Source organism: Typopeltis vanoorti, chromosome 4 (genome assembly GCF_054136105.1).
Source record: "Typopeltis vanoorti isolate ZY-2024b chromosome 4, IOZ_Tvanoo_1.0, whole genome shotgun sequence".
NCBI lineage: Eukaryota > Metazoa > Arthropoda > Arachnida > Uropygi > Thelyphonidae > Typopeltis > Typopeltis vanoorti.
This window is the reverse complement of record NC_143552.1, coordinates 70,939,301-70,959,153: the sequence shown is the minus strand read 5'-3', so window position 1 is coordinate 70,959,153 and position 19,853 is coordinate 70,939,301. Positions and strand designations below refer to the sequence as shown.

The window sequence follows — 19,853 nt, the reverse complement described above, 5'->3', positions numbered from 1 at the left end:
TAATGTTTGAAGCTGAATATTTTGTGATCAGAATTATGAGAAATGTAAAGAAACTCTGGTTTCTTGACATTTTGGATTGAGGATTTCAGTTATTTTTGAACAGAATATGATCATTACAATTTTTAATCATACCGTCTGCAGATGTCCACATGTATTTGTGTCATGGTCTATGGAAAAATATGGTGTTTGAGAGAATAGATTGTTATGTTTACAGAATTCCAGGAATCTTTCACCTGTTTTGTTTCTCTTGTCCACTCCAAATTTTACCATCTCATCTTTCAAATCTGGTGTAAATCTCCCATCCTTGGTATTGAGGTCTCCCAATCACCATTTGGATGCCCTTTTTGTTTGTTTTGTCAATAAGGTCCTGTAGTTACTGGTAGAAAGGTGATTAAATTTGGATGATGTTGAAAAAATTCCTTTTTCTTTTCCTATTAATCTAATGTTATAATTCTTGAACTATTTGATTCCAGGCTAAAGATGGAGATCTTCAAGATTTGATTAATATTGCGACTCCGTCTCTGTTGATGTTATCTTCTCTTCCTGAGTAAAATGGTCTTTCATTCATCAAATTTAGTACACCTCCTGACCAGTGTTTTTGGCAATACTATTATATCTCACTTGATCCTCTCTAGTTCTTTCTCCATCAATTGGGTCTTTCCTGGTTTAAAAAGAGTCTTTATATTGAAGCTTAGGGGATAGGTTATTTTTTGAGCTGACCACATAGTATATTTCTCAACTGTTTTCTGTGATCTAAAAAGCAGTTGTCATTTGCTCATTCTCTCTATCCTTGGGGTGGGTGGGGGTGGCAATTTTGATGCAGCCTGTTGTCCACTCCTCTTTAAAGTAACATACTGGATCTAAATAAGATATAAGTGATGATGATCTGTAAATCTTGTCATTATTACATCTATTAAAAGAAAATATATTTTTTGTTAATTTTTATTTATATATAATATTTAGCAGACTTTCTTTCTCTCTCCAGTGTCAAGATACTTTGGTTCAGTTTGGTAGCTTTCTGGCATCTAGTTTAAGCATGGATGATTACATACAACGATTACCACCTGTAGAAAATCTTTTGGCTGAATATCATGTGCAAGCTGATGTGACATTTTTTCTAGCAAGGCCAATGATTAATTATGCCATAAGTGTAAGTAAAGGTTTATTCTGTTATCATAATATTATGATTTTTTTTTTTTTAAAAATTAACTTTGCATCATCTTTTATAAGAAACAGCTGCAAAATGCTTCAAGCTTGCCACATTTCTGGACATGTAGTGAAGAAGGAGAAAATATCCATAGTTTTCTGTGTAATTTCCCTCCATGTAAGGCACCTGATTGTGGTGGAGGGGACCTCCCATTGTGAGTAATGGCCCTTTTTGTTCTTTTTCTATGCCTCTTTCCACATTGTTCATTCTATTACTCTTGAGCATGCAGCTTTTCTTTTCAAAGACTGCCAGTTTTCCACCTTTCCTTTTGTCCACCAGCAAGCTATGAGCAGAAAGAGAAATGAAAGCTGCTTTGCTTAAATGTCATACACCTGTTGTTGGACCAAATAATATCTATTATGAGATGGTAAAACATTTGTTGCCCTCAGCCATGGATCAACTGATCAACCAATAGAATCAAAAGTCAAATGAAGATGGAGAACTTGTTGAAAATGGGACTGAAAACTTCTCGCTAAACCTGCGTTGGATTCTGAATGAAGAGAAATTTAAGTTATTAATACTCTCTTCAGAATCCAACATAATCCACCATGGCAAAGGCTACATTTGTAAATATTATTTAATGTAAATCACTTATTTATAAATTAATATTCATATAACTACCTATAAGTTGATTTAATATTTAATTATTTAATCAAGTATGTATACTAATAAAGAAAAAACTCTGTATTAAAATATTAAGTTATTTTATTTATTGCTATGTTAATATTATAGGAGTTTGTATTTAACATTTAACTGCGTATTAATTGAAATGTAAATATTCTTATTTTATTCCTGTTTGTAGAGGTATAACGTTATGCAATGCCTCAATTTTATTATATTTTGTTTTGTTGTCATGGAAATGTATGTTAGATAGCTTGCACGAGTTTGGAACAGAGCGTGAGGGAGAATGTTGTAAGTTTACTGGAAAGGATTTTAGTTAAAGAGAGCACGAGAACAATTTAGGCAGAAAGAAGGGATATATAAGCTATGAACGCTGAAAAAAAAAGAGGATATTCTAATTCGGAGGAAGGAAAGAAAAAAGGAGATTGATTCAGGGAATCAGAGTGCGATATTAGCAAGTCGGCGAGTCACTCAAGTAGCTAATTAAAGTCTGCTAGTCGTGGAGCAGGTTAGCTAGTAAGTTGCAGAATAACAAATAAAGCAACAGAAGATAGCTAAGTGACTACTGAATGACTAGCTGTACTTTAGTTGAGATTTAATTTCAGGGCCGACTTTTCAAGGACACACGGAAACTTGAAGCATAGCACGGAGTAACTAGAGAATAATTAGAGGCAACAAGGTTGAGTTTAATGATAGCTGTGTTAAGAATTATAGTGCCTAAAAGATTAATTGAATGCCGGAGGAGGAATAGGCAACTGTGCATGAAAACTTCAAGTTAAGGAATTATTGTGTGTTACCTTAGTTCATGAGTGATTAGTAGAATACTGAATTAGTCAAGTGATGTCTAAGATAGTACAAGCGTTTTACTTCATGCAAGAACGTTTAATTATATGTATTGTGACCGTTAATTAATTCAGTTATTACTAAGAAGACTTGTTTTAATGAGTGCTGTTAATTGTTTAACGTGTATATAGTTATAAAAAGTGTTCGTATATAAGTAGATGAAGAAGGAAGATTACCGGCAAGAATATTCCAACCATTGATATTCGTATGCAGAGATATGTGTGTGTTTCTTCCTAAAATATCCCTATATTAACAGTAACATTTTTGCGGAGATTAGCTGAAGTGTGGATTTAAAAGTGTATACTTGTGAAAAAGTGTTGCCGCCATTATATTGTATTTGAAACGTAACTGTGAGATATTTGTGTAATTGGTTACTAAGGAACTTTATGACTTTGAGCTTTACCAAGTGGTTAATTAAATTTTGTGAAAGCTGTGTTTCAGACAACAGATTTACCATTGCTTAAAATTATATGACTGTATTATCAGAAGAGCTAAAATGTTTATAATATTTTATTTAGTGATTTGAACTTAAGTGTATAATTTGTGATCCTAAATTAAATGTTTGTTTTTGTTAATCTAAAGTTGTATTTTGGCTGAATCTCTTTTACTGCACCATCCATAAAAATATTCGAACCAAAGCGGGAGAGATAAGTAAGTTAAGTAAACTCGGCCTGTAAACATAATAACAACATATAAAGGAGAAATAGTTGAGAGTTGGTTTTTCTTCAATTCTTGAACTAATTCAGATATAGGGTAGTGCAGTCTATAAATATAAATTTTCTCTACATCTCTACTCCCTACATCTTTCAACAGTGTCAAATGGAAGCGGGGCTCGAACCCTGACCTCATATTTGTTAGCTGAAAACTATCCAACACGTGTGTTATAAAAGGTTTTAAATCCCATTCCATATACCCAACATAGACCTATAATGCTTCAATTCAACCCAGCCATTATTCCTAACGCAGTCCCTTACTGATGATGATTTAACATCAAAAAAGCTAATTGGAAGGGCTTCATGGAAGACCACTCCATTGGATAAGTCCCTCCAAACCCTCAAGAGTATCCCCAATTCATAAAAATGCTGAGGAAAATTTCCAAACATATCCCTCGAGGATGTCTTTAACTACATTCCAGGCCTCTCTAATGACATGCAACCCTAGTATGCTATTTACAACTTTACAACACTAATCCCTTCTCAGAGGAAACTATCCATGCAAGAGAAAATTATGCTCCCAGATGGTAGAGGAAAGACGTTGCTCATGGAAAAGAGAAATAGTAGCCCTCGACATGATTTGCAGTAGCAGGTAGGAAATTTATCAACAGAATTAGGAAGGATTTCACAAAGTCACTAGATCATCCACAGGTAATAGCTAATCAAATTGCTCACCAGTTGTGGCTGAATGGAAAATTCCCTAAAAAGCACCCAAAAAATAAGATATTAAGAATCTCAAGGAAGGAACAAAATTTGATTGACTCAGATTTCACGATTTTACTGAACTCAATGCTGCAATAAACCTATTAAAAACTAGAAAATCCAGGGGGTCTTGATGATATCTGTAATGAACGAATTAAACATTTTGGATCCAGGGCTAAAGAGTGGTTACTAAACTTATACAACACTTACCTCAGAACCCTCAAGATACCAACCATCTGGAGGCATGCTCAAGTGGTGGCCTTTCTTAAACCAGGGAAAACGGCAACTGAAGCAAAAATTACAGACCTATATCTCTACTCAACAGCCTCTTTAAACTTTATGAATGATTAATTTTGAATAGGCTTCAGTCATTAATCAAATCACGCCTTATTGCTGAGCAGGCTGGTTTTAGACCAGTCAAATCCATCACAAATTCTCAATCTCACTCAACATATAGAAAATCGTTTGAGCAAAAACCTTTGTAGTCCTAACTGCAGCATATGATACCATAAACCATCTCACACTTAGAAATAAAATATATGGAATAACTAGAGACCCATTGCCTTGTCCTCCTGATTCAATCACTCTTGGAAAACAGACACTTTTTTGTGGACCTAGTGGGAAGGATAGGAAAAGTCGTTGGTGCCAATCCAAAAAAAATGGCCTCCCCAAGGTGTGTTATTGGCATTACTTTTCAACATCTATGTCAATGATCTTCTCATATTTCCAGGAACTAGAAATTTAATCTATGCTGATGACCTTGCCATAGCCACTAAATCAAATAATTTCAAGTCCATTACAACTACCCTATCACTTGCCTGAAATAGTTGAACCACATATTATAGCAGTCATCAATTAAAACCAAACCCCCTTGAAAATACAGACTGGCCTTTTCCATCTTAATAATGAGGAAGCCAACAAGAAGCTATAGATTTCTTGAGAAGGATCCCATATAGAACATTCCTGGAATCCAGTCTACTTTGGTATGACTCTCGATCACACTCTTTCATATAAAACACACACCCAAAGAAAAAAATGAAGGCAAAAGTTAATGCAAAAAACAATATAGAAACTTTTTTCTATGTATGTGTGTGTGTGTGTGTGTGTACACACTATATATAAAATGTGTGTTTTATATAAAACACATAGAAAAAAATGAAAAAAAATTAATTCAAGAAATAATATACTAAGAAGCTTACTTCCTCCAAATGGGGTGCAGAGCCTAGTACACTGAGATCCTCTGCCTTGGCTCTTTGCTATTCACCTGCTGAATATGCCTGCCTGTATTGGCCAGATCCTGCTAAACTGAAAAACTGGGCCCAGCATTGAGAGTTGCCACTTAATAACAGGATGCCTGAAACCAACACCATTAAGAGACCTGTATACTTTAGCCAGTATTGCTACCCCTTCAACCCAAAGATATACATTCTCAGTTGACAAAAAAAGCAGACAAATGATGAGTGCCACCCACTATGTTTATTTAGTGCTGCTAAAAGTCTGGATGTTGAGATCTGTACAGAGGTTGCACATTGGCATACTTCCAATATTAATATTCAGGAGAAGAGTGAACATGATTCAAGTAACCAGGCCTTGTTACTTGCCGAGGTGCAACCAAAAAAACACAACACAGGATTGCCACTCTTAATTAACAGGAAAAGAGGAAGACCTCAGAGTAGATATCTTCGCAGTTCTAACAGTAAAGGCATGAAAACCAGTGTGTCATCAAAAAATAAATGAATTAGACACACCAGAAGATACCAATAGGCCAATAAAGTCGTTCACAAGTGAAGGAAGGTCAAAACCATCAGGAACTGATTCTGTTTCTCATTCAAATATATATCCTAGTTCAACTCAGAACTTATTTCCATCTGTACAGAGTTGAATGTTGGTAAAAGGATCACAACAAAGTGAAGATACAATAACAGAAATGGAGGAATCACAGGTGATGACATCTTTTGGCAGTTTATTCCAAGATCCAATGTTAATCCCAGTAATGAATACAACACCTATTCTTAATACTGTTGAGTTAGTTGAAACTCACTCAAATAACATAGAATCAGGGCCGAGTGGAGATGGCTAAATATTAGTTCTTTGTTCTGTGTCACTTGCATTATCTACTTCTTGTCAAGTTGCACAGAGTATGATAAAAGATACTGAACTTGATGTCTCACTGGAGTTGCAGTTTTGCCTTTTGCCAGTTCTTCACATCGAGTAGTTTCATGATGATGTCTTGGGATACATCCCAAGACATCATATGCTGCTATTATATCAAGCATTCATTAAACACATGATAAACAGCTTTCACTACAAGATCAGAATGTAACTCAGGAGAAGAAAAATGTGTAAATTAATTTTCTTTGGATATCCTTGTCAGAACGACAGTGTGAAGTCTGCTGCAGATGCTGCACAACCAAAAATATCCAGAGATATAATATGAAACTACATGAAAATGTCAGACATGAATATATATTGGATACAGACATGAAAGCAGAGTTGATGATGATGAGGCAAGAGATGAACTGCATGCGAAATGAAATTAAAAGAATTACGGACATACATGGAAGCGTAAAAAAGAGTAGAAGGAAAGATGTAACGAATGATTCGAGAGTGGCTCTCTATGGAGATTCCATTATTTGAAGTGCAGTGAATGAGAAGGTGCATAAGGTGTATTTTCCTGGTGGTAGAATGGAAAGAGTGAGTGAAGCGTTGGACATGAGGAATAAGAGTTGGTCTTGTAGGGACAAATGATTTGGATGGGAAAAAAGAAAATACCAGATTGGATATAAGGATATTATTAAGGAGAGTAAAAGATAACAGTGTGGTAGGAAAGGTAGTCAGTGTGTTGCCAAGGTATGATAGTGATGAAATGAGGAGGCGAGCAAAGATTATGAATGATATGTTATCGCAGTTATGTGAGGAGAATGGAGTTCATTTTATGACTGTGTGGGAGGAATTTGAGGGACGGATGGAATTGTATAAAGAAGATGGGCTGCATTGAAATGATTTTCGTGTGAGTCGGCAGGAGAGTTAATGACTGTAATGAATAGATCTAAGGTGGTGCGAATTTGATATGAAAGAGCAAAAAAAAAACAGGATAGGGAGAAGTATTTGCTCACTTGCAAATGGAAAAGTGATTATCATGAATGAAGTAAATGAGAGAGTGGAAGCACAACACAAACGGGGAAGGGGGGGTCGTTATAATAACCAGTTGCATGAGAAGTACAAAGAGCAGACAAGGAAGGTGACTCACTTGATAAGGGTAGTATGAACAGCAGTTAGCTAAAGCAACCAAAAAAAAAAAAAATCCTAAGGAGTTTTTTTGATATGTGACCAGTAAAAGAAAGAATGATGGTAGGATGGGATTGATTGGTGAAAATGGAGGAATGATAACTGCTGTGGAGGATATAGTTGAGATATTTAATGAGCAATTTATAAAAGTATTTCATTCTTATGAATGTGACTTCATGCAGAACTCGAATGCAGTGGGAAAGGAGGAGGAGGAGGAACTGTCAGTAAGTGAACAGGAGGTATATGAGGAATTGATATGACTTGATGTAAATAAAGCTGTGGGACTTGATGCTATTTCACCACGTTTTGAGGGAGTGTTCCAAAGAGTTAACAACAGCTTTTACATATATTTTCAACATGAGTCTCTCACTGGGTCAAGTTCCAAAAGAGGGTAAAATTGTTCCAATTCATAAGGGAGGTGATAAGGGTAGGGCTTTGAATTATAGACCAGTCTGTGTGTCTGGAGTTGTGGTTAAGGTATTATAGAAGTTAGTTAGGACTAAGATTCAAAATTGGGTTGACAACAGAAAAATACTCTTTGGCGGCCAGCATGGATTTACTAAAGGAGGATCATGCTTTAGCAATGAGCTTACTTTTTATAATAAAGTGACAAATGCTTTGGATAAGGGTATTGCATATACAGTGATATATATATAGCTTTTGCAAAGGTGTTTAATAAATTGCCACATGACAAGCTGGTAATTAAATCGGAACGAATGGAGCTGAACAGTGGATTAGTTCACTGGATTGGAGATTGGCTGTCTGATAGGCATCAGCGAGTTGTCTATGGAGGAGCAATATCCCAGAAGAGGAAAGTTACTAGTGGTGTACCCCAAGGGTCTGTTTTGGATCCATTGCTGTTTAATTTGTATGTAAAGATATTTGGAGAGGTCTGAACGGTCAATATGCAGTTGTTTTCAGATGATGCAAAGTTGGGGAGAGCTATCAGGAGTAGAATGGATACTGTAGCTTTGCAAGAGGAATACACTGGCTGAATGGGTAAATGAGTGGGGATATCAAGTCAATGTTGCAAAGTGTAAGGTTTTGAAATTTGGGAAGCAGAGATGGAATGTAGAGTACACAATTGGTGGAAATATCTTGGAAGTGATAGAGGAGATGAGAGATTTGAGAGTGATTTTAGACAAGGACCTAAATTGTGAGGACAACACAGCTGATATTGGGAATGATGCAGAGGGCACTGACTTGTAGAAGTAAGGATGTTATGGTTCCTTTGTACAAGGCTTTGATCAGGCCACATATGGATTACTGTGCACATATTTGGTCACCTGGTTTTCAAAAAGATGAAATTGTGTTGAAAAAAGTTCAGAGATGATTAACTAAGGTGGTTTCTGGTCTCTGGAATGTTGAGAATGAAGACAGATTGATAAAATGCAATTTGCAGGAATTGGTGGGATAGAAAGAAGAGAGGGGATATGATCAAGACATATAAGCTGTTAAGAGGTTATTACCAGATTAATGTCTGGGAGGTTTTGTACAGGAGGTCATCCCTGTAAGACGTATAAGGAGAGTGTGAACAAGGAAGTGTGGAGCAGGTTTTTTGCATGGAGAGTAGTGAGTGATTGGAATGCATTGCCTGAGAATGTGGTGATCACAGAGATAGTAAATATATTTAAGGCACGGTATGATAAACTGTGTGTATAACAGTGGACCTACCATGATGAGTCTTTGACTCCATGGAGGTTTTTTATAATAATAATAATAATAGCTGTTTGGGGGTAAAGTAATGCCTTGAATGAAATAGGAATCCTAATTTTTTGGGTGCCTCGGCGGCAATGGTTGTAATGTGTTTATGCCAAGAGAGTCTTGATGTCAAGGTAGTCCCAAGAAGAGAGAGATCTCTTGCCTAGAGATTTCAGTGTTGTCAAAGATAAGTCTGGGGTAATATGATTATTTTTTTGTGGGAAATAAGGCAGAACTGTTTTGCAGGAGTTGAAATTGATAAGGTTATCGAAGCATACTTTGGTGGTATGTTTGGTTCTTCATTTGTACATCCTCCTTGGCACATCTTTTGGAGAACCAGGGCTTATTTAGGACAACATTTAGAAATTTATAGTAGAATAGGGAATGTATGTGTCCATTCCAGAGAGGATTATTTCAGTGATGCATTCCATGCATATGCTTGGGTTGGAAGACCGAAAGCACGAATCCAACCATGGGAATGAGGCATAGAAATCTCGGATGTCATCCCACTCTGTGTTCTTATAATGCCAGATGATGCTTAATTGAGAATAGCTATAGGGGTGTTGCTCAGTGGGGAAAGAGATAAGCACTAGGTTGTGGTCTGAGTTACCTAAAGGAGATAGAACCTTCACAGTATATTTGGAGGGATCATTAGTGATGAAGACATCGAGAGTGGTCGGGATTATCTGGTACTCTGGTTCACAGTATATTTGGAGGGATCATTAGTGAGGAAGAGGTCCAGACTATTTGGATAGTGGTTGGGATTATCTGGTGCTCTGGTGGGCATGTGAACAATTTGCATGAGGTCATTCGTGACTGCAGATGTCTCTGCTATAGAAGTTGCTGTTGATCTGAGAGACAATTTTTAGAATCAGAATTGGCTATGAAGTGCTTCCTCAACCTCAACAAGTATGGCTGCATTAATTTGCCAAAGATGTGGGAGACAGTACAGCTATCTGAGATCAGTTAGCCTAACTTCTCCGAATTAACTTTAGCCTTATCACCAAAAAAACGTTTTTTTTTTTTAAAAAATGCATCTCTTGCTCAACACCAAACACTATAAATTCCATATCAGACTGACCTTAGAATATTGTTCTCACATTTAGCTGGTGTATCTAAAACATCCCTAAGAATTCTTGATTATATGCAGGAGAGGTCAGTCTGTCTCTTTGCTGATCTCTCTCTCTCTCTCTATCCCACAGATTACTCTAGTCACTTTCTCACAGGCACTCTGTTCTCATTATGCCCTTTTTTTATAGGTTCTTTCACAGAGAAAGTACTCTGTGAACTGGCTACTACCATTGCTCTTCTACTTTCCTCTAATCATGTAAGAACATCTCCAGTCATTGGTCAGCATCCATGCACAGTTCAACTCCAGGTATGAAAGGTTTGAAAGTGGCATATAGATCATGCTGAGAACTTTGGCTATTTTTTCTGATGGAAATATGATCACCATGCCACTTTTAAACCTTTCATTCAGTTAGCTACTGTCATCCTTTCTCCTAAAAATTAGCTTCGTTTTCTTGCACATCCTGAAATGTAAAGTTATAAAGTTCCTTGTGCCTGTTGTTTAGCCTTCTTTGGAAAGTCTGGTATATCAGTTAACATCTGCTTTGAAGAACAAAAAAAAAAAAAGAGAATAAATAAATAAAAATAAACTATATCCACAATCATTGGTATTGGCAGACCATGCTCTGGATACTTCTTTACATAGGATTAGATGGTGAAAATCATCTATATTACATAAAAGTCATTAAAGGACTGAGAGCCTATTTCTAATATCAGTATCAGCTGTGAAGCACTCTCAACCTCAACAATTATGACTGTATTAATTTATCAGGGATTAGGAGACTGTCATTTTAAGAGCCAATAGCCTGACTACTTCTGTAAATTAGCTTTATGGTTTTATAGAGGCCACCAAGTAAGGGCATTAGTTCTGTTATCAGTTAAAATTTGAATTGATTTCCACAATTACTTAAGTGCTGTATGCCTGTCACAATTATAATTATGCTCTGACAATGTTGGGTAGAAAAACCAGCAAAATATTAGAAAGTTTATTATAAAGTATATTGAGTGTATATTTTATCTCTTATGAGTAATTGATGACACCTAAGCCTTTTCATAAATATATTCTTGCATAAATCTTATCCAGAACTTTCATTGGGAAATTCTTGTGTTTGGAATTCCTCCGGAAACTTCCCTGTTTCATGTTTGTATTATTTTTAAAATAATACAATGATCTAACAGTATTGGTACATAAAAAAATCACTAATTCCTTTTATTCCCTGAAGGAAGGAAGTAGGCTAGGCTGTTTTCACACTGACTTTTTTTTTTTTTTTTTGATGATCAGTGGTCAGTCAATGTCTCCCAGAACAAAATTGTATTGAATTTCTTTCCTTAATTACATTGATGAAAAATTTTCACATCAGCTGAAAGTTTTTCATTTTATTTTCCTTGTACAAACTTACACTGTGAAATGTTTTATCTATATTATAAAGGAGTATAATTTAGGAGTAATATTTAGAAGATATGCTCCAGAAGCTTGTGATAAAATGTTTCTGCTTTTTTTTCCAAAGGTTCATTCAGTCTGATTTTTTGTGAGAAGTACTTTATAAACATGTAAACATTTTTTGAAGACTCACATGGAGAATAAATTTGCTGCAGGAACAACAAAAAGGTTTCTTCCTAACGAAGTTATTTTTACTATACAAAGTCTGAGTATATCTTCTTCTGTTCCTTATTAGATATTCTGATATTCAACTGTTCATGTTCCTGATGCCAGTGTGGTCATAACAGATTCTCACTACTACTTCACAATGCAATATTCAAACATGCCCACAACATTTTACTCAACAACTATCCATACTGGGTTATCTAATCCTGCTCTGGGCATGGATATTTGTGATTCTTAGGTATTGGATGAATAAGAGAGGAAATGGTTTCACTCATTGCATAACTTATTGAATGCCTGATGTGTCATGAAAAAGCTCTGGAATCTAGAGCAGGATTTCTGGACTAGGTACAAGATGAATACAAAAAATAGAAAAATCCTTAGCTCATCAATGGTGCTAGTGTACTATAAGTTTATAACCTTTTGTGAGTCAGACCCACATAAAAATAAATCATTTAAATTATTTGATTTATTATTATTATCATCATTATAGTTTGAGACATCCATGGAGTCAAGGAATCATTGAGGAAAAGCCAAGGATCACCCACTGCAGCTGTCATAAGTTCTCTACAACTCATTCACGCTGGATGCATTCACTAGTTTCAAAGGCAAACTGTTCAACTCACTCACTGCTCTGAGAGAGAAAAATCTAGCTCTCACTCCTTTCTTAACTACACAAAAACGTAACTTCCATGGATGCTCCCTTGTCCTCTCCCCAGCTTCCAGTTAACAAAAAATTTCATCATATGATAACCTATAACACCCTCTCCGAAGTTTATAGATCTCTATCATATCACCTATCTCTCTCTCTCTCTCTCTCTCTCTCTCTCTCTCTCCTGTTTACCAGTGTCTGCAGTCGACATACTCTCAACCTCTCCTCATGATATCTTTATTCCATAATCCTGATGTCATCTTTCTTGATCTTCTTTGCACCTTTTTAACAGCCTCTTTATCCCCTCCAAACCCAGGAGACCAAATCTCTGCGCAGTAGTCCAAGTGTGTGATCATATCAGGCCTTATTATAAAGAGGCAAAACTACTTCCTGATCTGTACTTGTCAATGTTCATTTCAAAATCACAGTTTGTCCTCTGAATTGTATTTGCAATTTTTACAAAGTGATCTTTGGACTACAAATTCCTATCTACCATAACTAATGAGGCAAGATCCTTAGCCTCATTAATTTCTTGTAGCACAATGCCAAGAAATAATACACCACTGGAAATCTCATCACATCCAAATGCATAATGTTACTCTTACTAATGAGCCTCTGTAGCTCAGTCAGTATAGACAAAGCCCTTTGATCAGAAAGACCTGTGTTTGATTCCCTTCTATGACGTTAGGCCTTTATATGGAATCTTTCGACTAAAAGTGAGTTAGCCAGTCTCATACTGTGATTGAGATTTTTTTCCACCTGGAAATTGGAGTTTTGGTTTTTCGTCCCTCAGAACAGGCAAACTAGCCTGTGAACACAGGGATCTACAGTCATAAAAATACATACTAATCCCTCATTATGAGGGTTCATCCACTCCTAAGGGACAGTTGAGATAAGGGAGGAACCTCACACAAATAAATAAATTAGCTCTTACTAGCATTATTGACAGCCATTAGTATTTGCTGCTGTTCCAGCTTATTCAAATCATTCTGTAAATGGTGAATATAAGGAACATCCCTGATTTCCCTGCCTATCTTTGCATCAGTAAGCAATTAAATATCTGTGAAGTCCTTCCTGATATGTTACGGCTTAAGTACTAGAAAAACTCGGAGTGAAACAGCACCAGGAAACAATTAGAAATAGAGCATTTGATGCTTCCAGTGTTTCATCTCATTTACAAAGACACCATCAGGGAGTACAAAATTAGACTTGTAACACACACACACACACACAAAGCCAGCACGAAATTAACTGAAACATGTGGACACTAAAGTCCTAACTAGGTGATGCACCCTCTTTTGACACCTGTCAGTAGTCTAGAATGTAAAATGGGATCTTTAAGTATTAGTATTTCTCATATTTTGGGAAGTTGTATGCAACTCAGTGGTGTATTTAGAGCTTTTGCCGCCGAGGGGAGTCCCTGAGTTTGCCGCTCCTCTCAATACATACTATAAAAAGTCAAAAACGACATATAGGGAAATAAATTAAAACACTATGTTCTAAAATTTTCTACAATTTTTCTACAACATTCTAAAATGTTATTTTTTTTTACTTTACTGTTAGCAAAATCATCGATGATATTGGCAAAGTCTATTTCATAGGAATGTAGGTAATTAATTTTATTTAGAAAAACTCCTTTCACAACTGGCAACATTTACAGCAATTTTTTACTTTGTTTCTTCATCCCATGAATAAACTTGTTCAAAAGGCAGTTAAGTTTATTGATTTGTAATTGAGTTGGGTCTCAATCATTGCTTCTGTGCATAGAATGATCTCAGAGTAGAAGATTAAGTTTTGTAAAATAATTGTAGTTATCCTGAAATACAACTGTGCGACCTTTGTCAGCCTTAGCGAGTAAATTTAGATTTCGAGCAGTGTATATTTTATTTAAATCAGTATCTCCTGAATATATAATCTATGTAAAAAAATAATTTCAAGCCTTCTCTGAAACACAATGAAAACATAGTTAAACTTACTAAGCCTTACTACTAATACTTAAAAATTGGGACTTTGAAAAAAGACAGTATGTCTTCATTGTTTCCTTTGAATTTTTGCTAAATCTCACTTATTATAGCATAAAATCTCACATTGAGCCTAAAATTCATGTCCCTCCCCATCCAATTTATATATTAATCATACTGGCTACAGAGTTTAAAAAAAAGATAAGAACTAATCCCAAGTTAGAAGGCTGTGTGATAGAAGACACAGTGTTGTGTGTGTGTGTACACATGCATGCATACATTGTATAGCAGATGTAGCAACAGTACTGCTGATCTCTCGTGCATTTTTATTCTTGCCTTGCCAGAAAATATCACAACAAGAATCAGATATCCCAGTGCTTTTTAATAATAAATGATATATTTGCCATTTAACAATAATAAATGATATATTTGCCATTTAACAATAATAAATGATATATTTGCTATTTAACAATAAATGATATATTTGCCATTTAACAATTTATGAAACTTTAGTTTATAAAACTAAAGTTTCGCAGTATTTATTATTTATTTATGTTATAAATATCATAAGAGGGATATTTTTCACTCTCTATGTAGTTAATGTTATGTAATACACAACATTCCAGATGTATTTAAATATTTGATTTATAGTCTAAATTTGAAGAGTTGAGGAAGCAGGACAAGAACTTGAAAAACTCAACAACAGTTCAAAAGGTAAGATTTCATTAAATCCATAAAGCAAATATAAAAGTAGTGCATATAGTTGTTTAATCAAAGGTTTTTTTTTTTTTATGTGTAGTCCATTCCATCTTTTTAGCAATGCTAAAAAGATGGAATGGAATGGAATACATGTTATTTGGTTACTCTGTTTATCCTAATTTTAAAGTGACTTTAAATGTTTACACATTTTAATTCCTATACCAATTTGACCCACCTTATCTTCAGAAGGCCAAAGATATAATAGGCATCCCTGAGATAGAGATTAAAGGCAAATCTCTTGAACTGAATTAATGCCAATTAGAAAATCTTTATTACTAGCCCACACTTACACATAAATGTGCTATAATTTTTCTGCTTTTCATGAGAGTGCCATTAAAATCTTTTCCTTCACATTATAGTTATCCACTTAGATATGGAATAAACAATCAAAATCAGTCTATTTCTATTTTACATTGGCTAACATCAAATTATGCAATCCTCTGAAAAGGTAATTTGCCTCTAAATTGTAACCCTAAGAAATTATTTATTTATTCAATAGAGAACAGAGAAAAGAAGAAGTGGCTACAATATTTAACACTTAACATGAATAAATTTCTTACACGGGAGACAATTCCAACTAGAATTTTGTAGATACATTTTAAAATGAGAAACTGGACAAATACCCCAAAGACAGCTCTCATAATATAATAGGACCTACACTTTACAAGTTGTGCTACCCACTGTTGAGTATCGTATCCTTATCCACCCACTGTTGTATTTTACCTCTCACCAACTTTTCCAATATTTTAACAATCACTCTTGATATATTAATTGATCTGTAGTTTGCTACCTCTGTCTTGGAGCTGCTTTTATGCAATGATATTATCTTACCCTCTTTCCACTCCCTTGGAACCCTGCCAAAGATGAGACTTAGATTCAACAACTTCATCTGAGGCAATGCCACTTCTCTTGCACATTCACGTAGTAAGCTGGCTGATATGTCATCCAGTCCCACTGCTGTGTTCATATTCATATTTTTTTAATATGTTGAGCACGTCCTGTTCATCTACCTCAATGTTGATATGTCTCTCTATAACATCAACTGTAAAATCACCACTTGGACGATGCACCTTTTCAAAATGATCATTCAGCAACTCAGCTATTTCTTTGGGTCAGTCACTTTCCTACCACAAGCATTGTTTAAAGTCATTCTACCATAGCCATTTGTCCTCTTACTTGCTACATAATGAAAAAAACTCTTTTGGGTTTACTTTGGCCTGTTTGGCTAATTCTCTCTCATAGTCTGATCTGGCCTTGCTTACCATACTAATCACCCTTCTTGCTTGCACTTTGTACAGCTCATGAGTATGCTGATCACTTTTTTCTTTATATTTCCTCCACAATGTTTTCTTTTTTTGCAGCTCTTACTTTATATTCCTACTTATCCTCTTAATTCCAACTTGGTTTATCTTTCTGACCTCGGGTATGCAGTCTGATATTGATATCATCAAGCAATCTCTGACTGCTTGCCATTCACTACTGACATTCTTTCTTTGTAGCTTCTCAAGCCATGGCACTGCTCCAAGATAACTCCTGAGTCTGTCATAATCACCAGCCTTATAATTGAACATAAGCCCCTTCTTGACAGAGAGCTCCATGTTTGGCAACTTCTCAGACAAGACTGCACGGCTACTCTCCCCAATTGGAGGCAGAGTGTCTACTTTGGTTATGGATAATCTTCTGAAGCTATTATCAGATCCAACACCCTCAAACCCATTGTCCCCTCTATAACATGTTATTTCATGTAGTTATTCCTCCATCCAATCGATATCCCCATAGTTATAGTCTCCCATAATAATTGTTAGGCCTACACTCATTGTGCTGATTTGCCGATACATGGCATCTACATCTTCCTGTGAACTTTGGTGAGCAGATAATCTGAGATATCAGTCACTCACTGTGGTTGTAGCTTGTGGTGATACTGATGGTGATTGTTGGAATTGGTTCCACAGTCTGTGAATCACAGAATGACTCAAATACAACCATCTGGCTACATCCACCTGACTTTGGCCAGCCTCTAGTCTTATAGCAGCACCAGCAACATATTTTGTCCTATTTGCCTCTATCTCACACCAGAGAGTTTCAAATGAACCATCTCCATCAATATCCTCTTTAACTTCTAATTTTGTTGGTTATAATTCTGCAGCTGTCATCAGCAATATCCTACTTCCTGTCCTTGTTCCTTCTCCCTGAAAATATAGTACCCTTTAAATTCTATCACTGTAACTATATCATTTTCAATCAACCAGGTCTCAGTGATGCCTATAATTTTTGGCCAAGTTGAGCTTATGTAAATGCTTTTTTTTGGGAATCATTATAACTATCCATGGCATTAAAAACATGAAAATTATAACAAAAGTTTTCTTTACCAACTAGTTCTAAAACAAAACAAACAACACAATCTCTGAAATGACAGTTTGTTAATCAATGAACACTGCTGCACCTATTGTGCGACAGATAAAGGGCATTTCCTATGAGAGAATGTTCTCCAGTTTTACTGGAAGAAGTTTTCGGACATTTTTTAGTTGCATAAGATCAGACTTGCTCCACTGCAATGGAGAAAGCCAAGGAACTTTCTCACTCTTCTGATGTTGACACCTGACTATAGACTGTTTTATTCTCTACTTAGAAATAATTTCTTCCAACAGACATGTATCTTTTTCATGTCTATCTGCAAACCACTTCAACAGTTTCTATTCAAAATTTTCTCCCTCAGATTAATCTCTTTTACTGATTTTTTTTATTGCAATGATTTCAATTTGGTGCTATACACACTATATATCTTGTTATACCACAGGAAACAAGATCAAAAACTGAAGACTTGTTCTTTCATTCTGACTAACTTAGAAACAAAAGCAAACCTCTAATTAAATAAATATGCAAATAGTGAGATAAAATTTGTTGGCATAAAAAAATAAGTTGTGTGCATATTTTTGTTTAATATTTATGTTATGGTATGGAATCTTGTGAGCATCTGTAGCTCAATCGGTATAGGCGAAGCCCTTTGGTTGGAAAGACCTGGGTTTGATTCCCATCCAAGACATGAGGAACATTTATCCGGTCTCTTTTGACTAAAGATGAGTTAGCCGATCTCATACAGAGGCAGAAAGTTTTTCACCCGGAAACTCTGGTTTTTGTCCCTCAGAACAGGCAAACAGGTTCCAAACATGCGTGGATTTACAGCCATGAATAAGTATGTTCTTCAATCACATATTTCCTATTTTCTTAGCTTTCTGTGCTTGAATGTGTCAATGTTTTTTTACACATTTTGCTATTCAATCTTAGTCTTACATTCTCTTCTCCCTGTCCCCAAGGTAATATTTGTATATTTGAGTTATCATTATGTATCTCAAAGCTGATCATCATTGGTTGTATTACTCCCACATTTCATTTTTCATTGATATGCTCATTTCCAACCTGTCAGAAGTAAATGGGTTTCCTTTCAATTTCATCATGGAACAGCATATATGTTAGAACTGAAAACGACACCACTGCAAGAATGAATTTCTAGTTATCACTATTAGCACTATACTCAAATACAAATTCATTCTTCTAATGTGAATTAAGCTTTTTTTTTTTTTAAATTTTAATTGAAACAATTTGTTACTGATGTACACATGTTCATAATGTGCATATGCACTATTAGCATTTATTATTACTATTATTATTATTATCAGCACTCACTATGCAATTATAATTACAATCATTATAGCTTACCTCCAAATTTTAACAAAACATTTCTTTATGTTGGAGATTCATTTCTAAACTGCTGTTATATCACCAAAACCAGTTAATATAATACAGATTTCTTTTTGTTTATGTCATCAACATCATCATCAATTTCCTGATATGTACCCCAAGGGGTGCTCGTGTGTTAGTATGACAGCACTACATGATTAAGTTTAGATTACTATTAATCTCCGTCAACACTTTTCCTCCAAACCAATCTATTACTTGCGAGCACTCCATTATTGTCAAATCTAACATTTTGTGCTTCTTACTGAATCAATCCACCTGGACCTTAGTCTACTTGGAAGTTTAGTTTCCACTTGGTTAGACTATAATAAATTTAGTGTAATCCTTTACCCAAGTGTAGGCAAACAAAGTTTGCACCTGAAGTAGCTCATGACTGAGGAAACTCGTATAAATAAATATGACCTCTCCATTGCTTCTGCCATAGTATCACCACTTCTGGGTCTGCCTCCCACTGACGAGACCTCAATAAAGGTCAAAACCGGTCTGGGTAGTGGCCCTTCTCTTATTGCATAGCTTTATACATGTCTGCAAGGAGATGTGCTTTGCATTATGGGAGATACTGAGACAAGGAGTGATGAGAGCTTGGTCCACCTTTACTAAGAGTTGCCTCAGTCCTGAACTACTTCAGGTGCAAACTGTTTGCCTACACTTGGGTAAAGGATTAAACTAAATTTACCTTAGTCTTCTTCTGAATCTCTTTCCTGTCATCTTTGCATCAAATGCCTGTTTTGTTCCTTTCTTCACCTATTCTTTTAAGTGGCCATACCACTTTAAATTAGCTCTGCTAACATATTTTTGAATGCTAATAATGTCAAGTTCCTTTCTAACATCTTTATTTATATGATTTACCATTGATGCCATCAGTTCACTCCCCTAATTTCTCTTAGATCCCTCATTCTGTGGTCTTTAGTCTATGATCAAGTGCTTTATTTCTAACCCAACTCTCAGATGCATAACTTAAATTGTATTCTGCTAGTTT

The 19,853-nt window shown here is 35.5% G+C and overlaps 1 protein-coding gene across 1 annotated transcript in view; it reads left to right on the top strand.

Annotated features, from left to right (window-relative positions):
• Nucleotides 1-19,853, top strand: part of tho2 (THO complex subunit 2-like protein) — a 779,097-nt gene that overhangs the window by 338,986 nt on the left and 420,258 nt on the right. Inside the window, exons 21-22 of the mRNA XM_090391861.1 lie at nucleotides 986-1,150; nucleotides 15,011-15,073. Of these exons, the coding sequence (XP_090247987.1) occupies nucleotides 986-1,150; nucleotides 15,011-15,073 (228 nt within the window). The remainder of the gene's footprint in view (nucleotides 1-985; nucleotides 1,151-15,010; nucleotides 15,074-19,853) is intronic.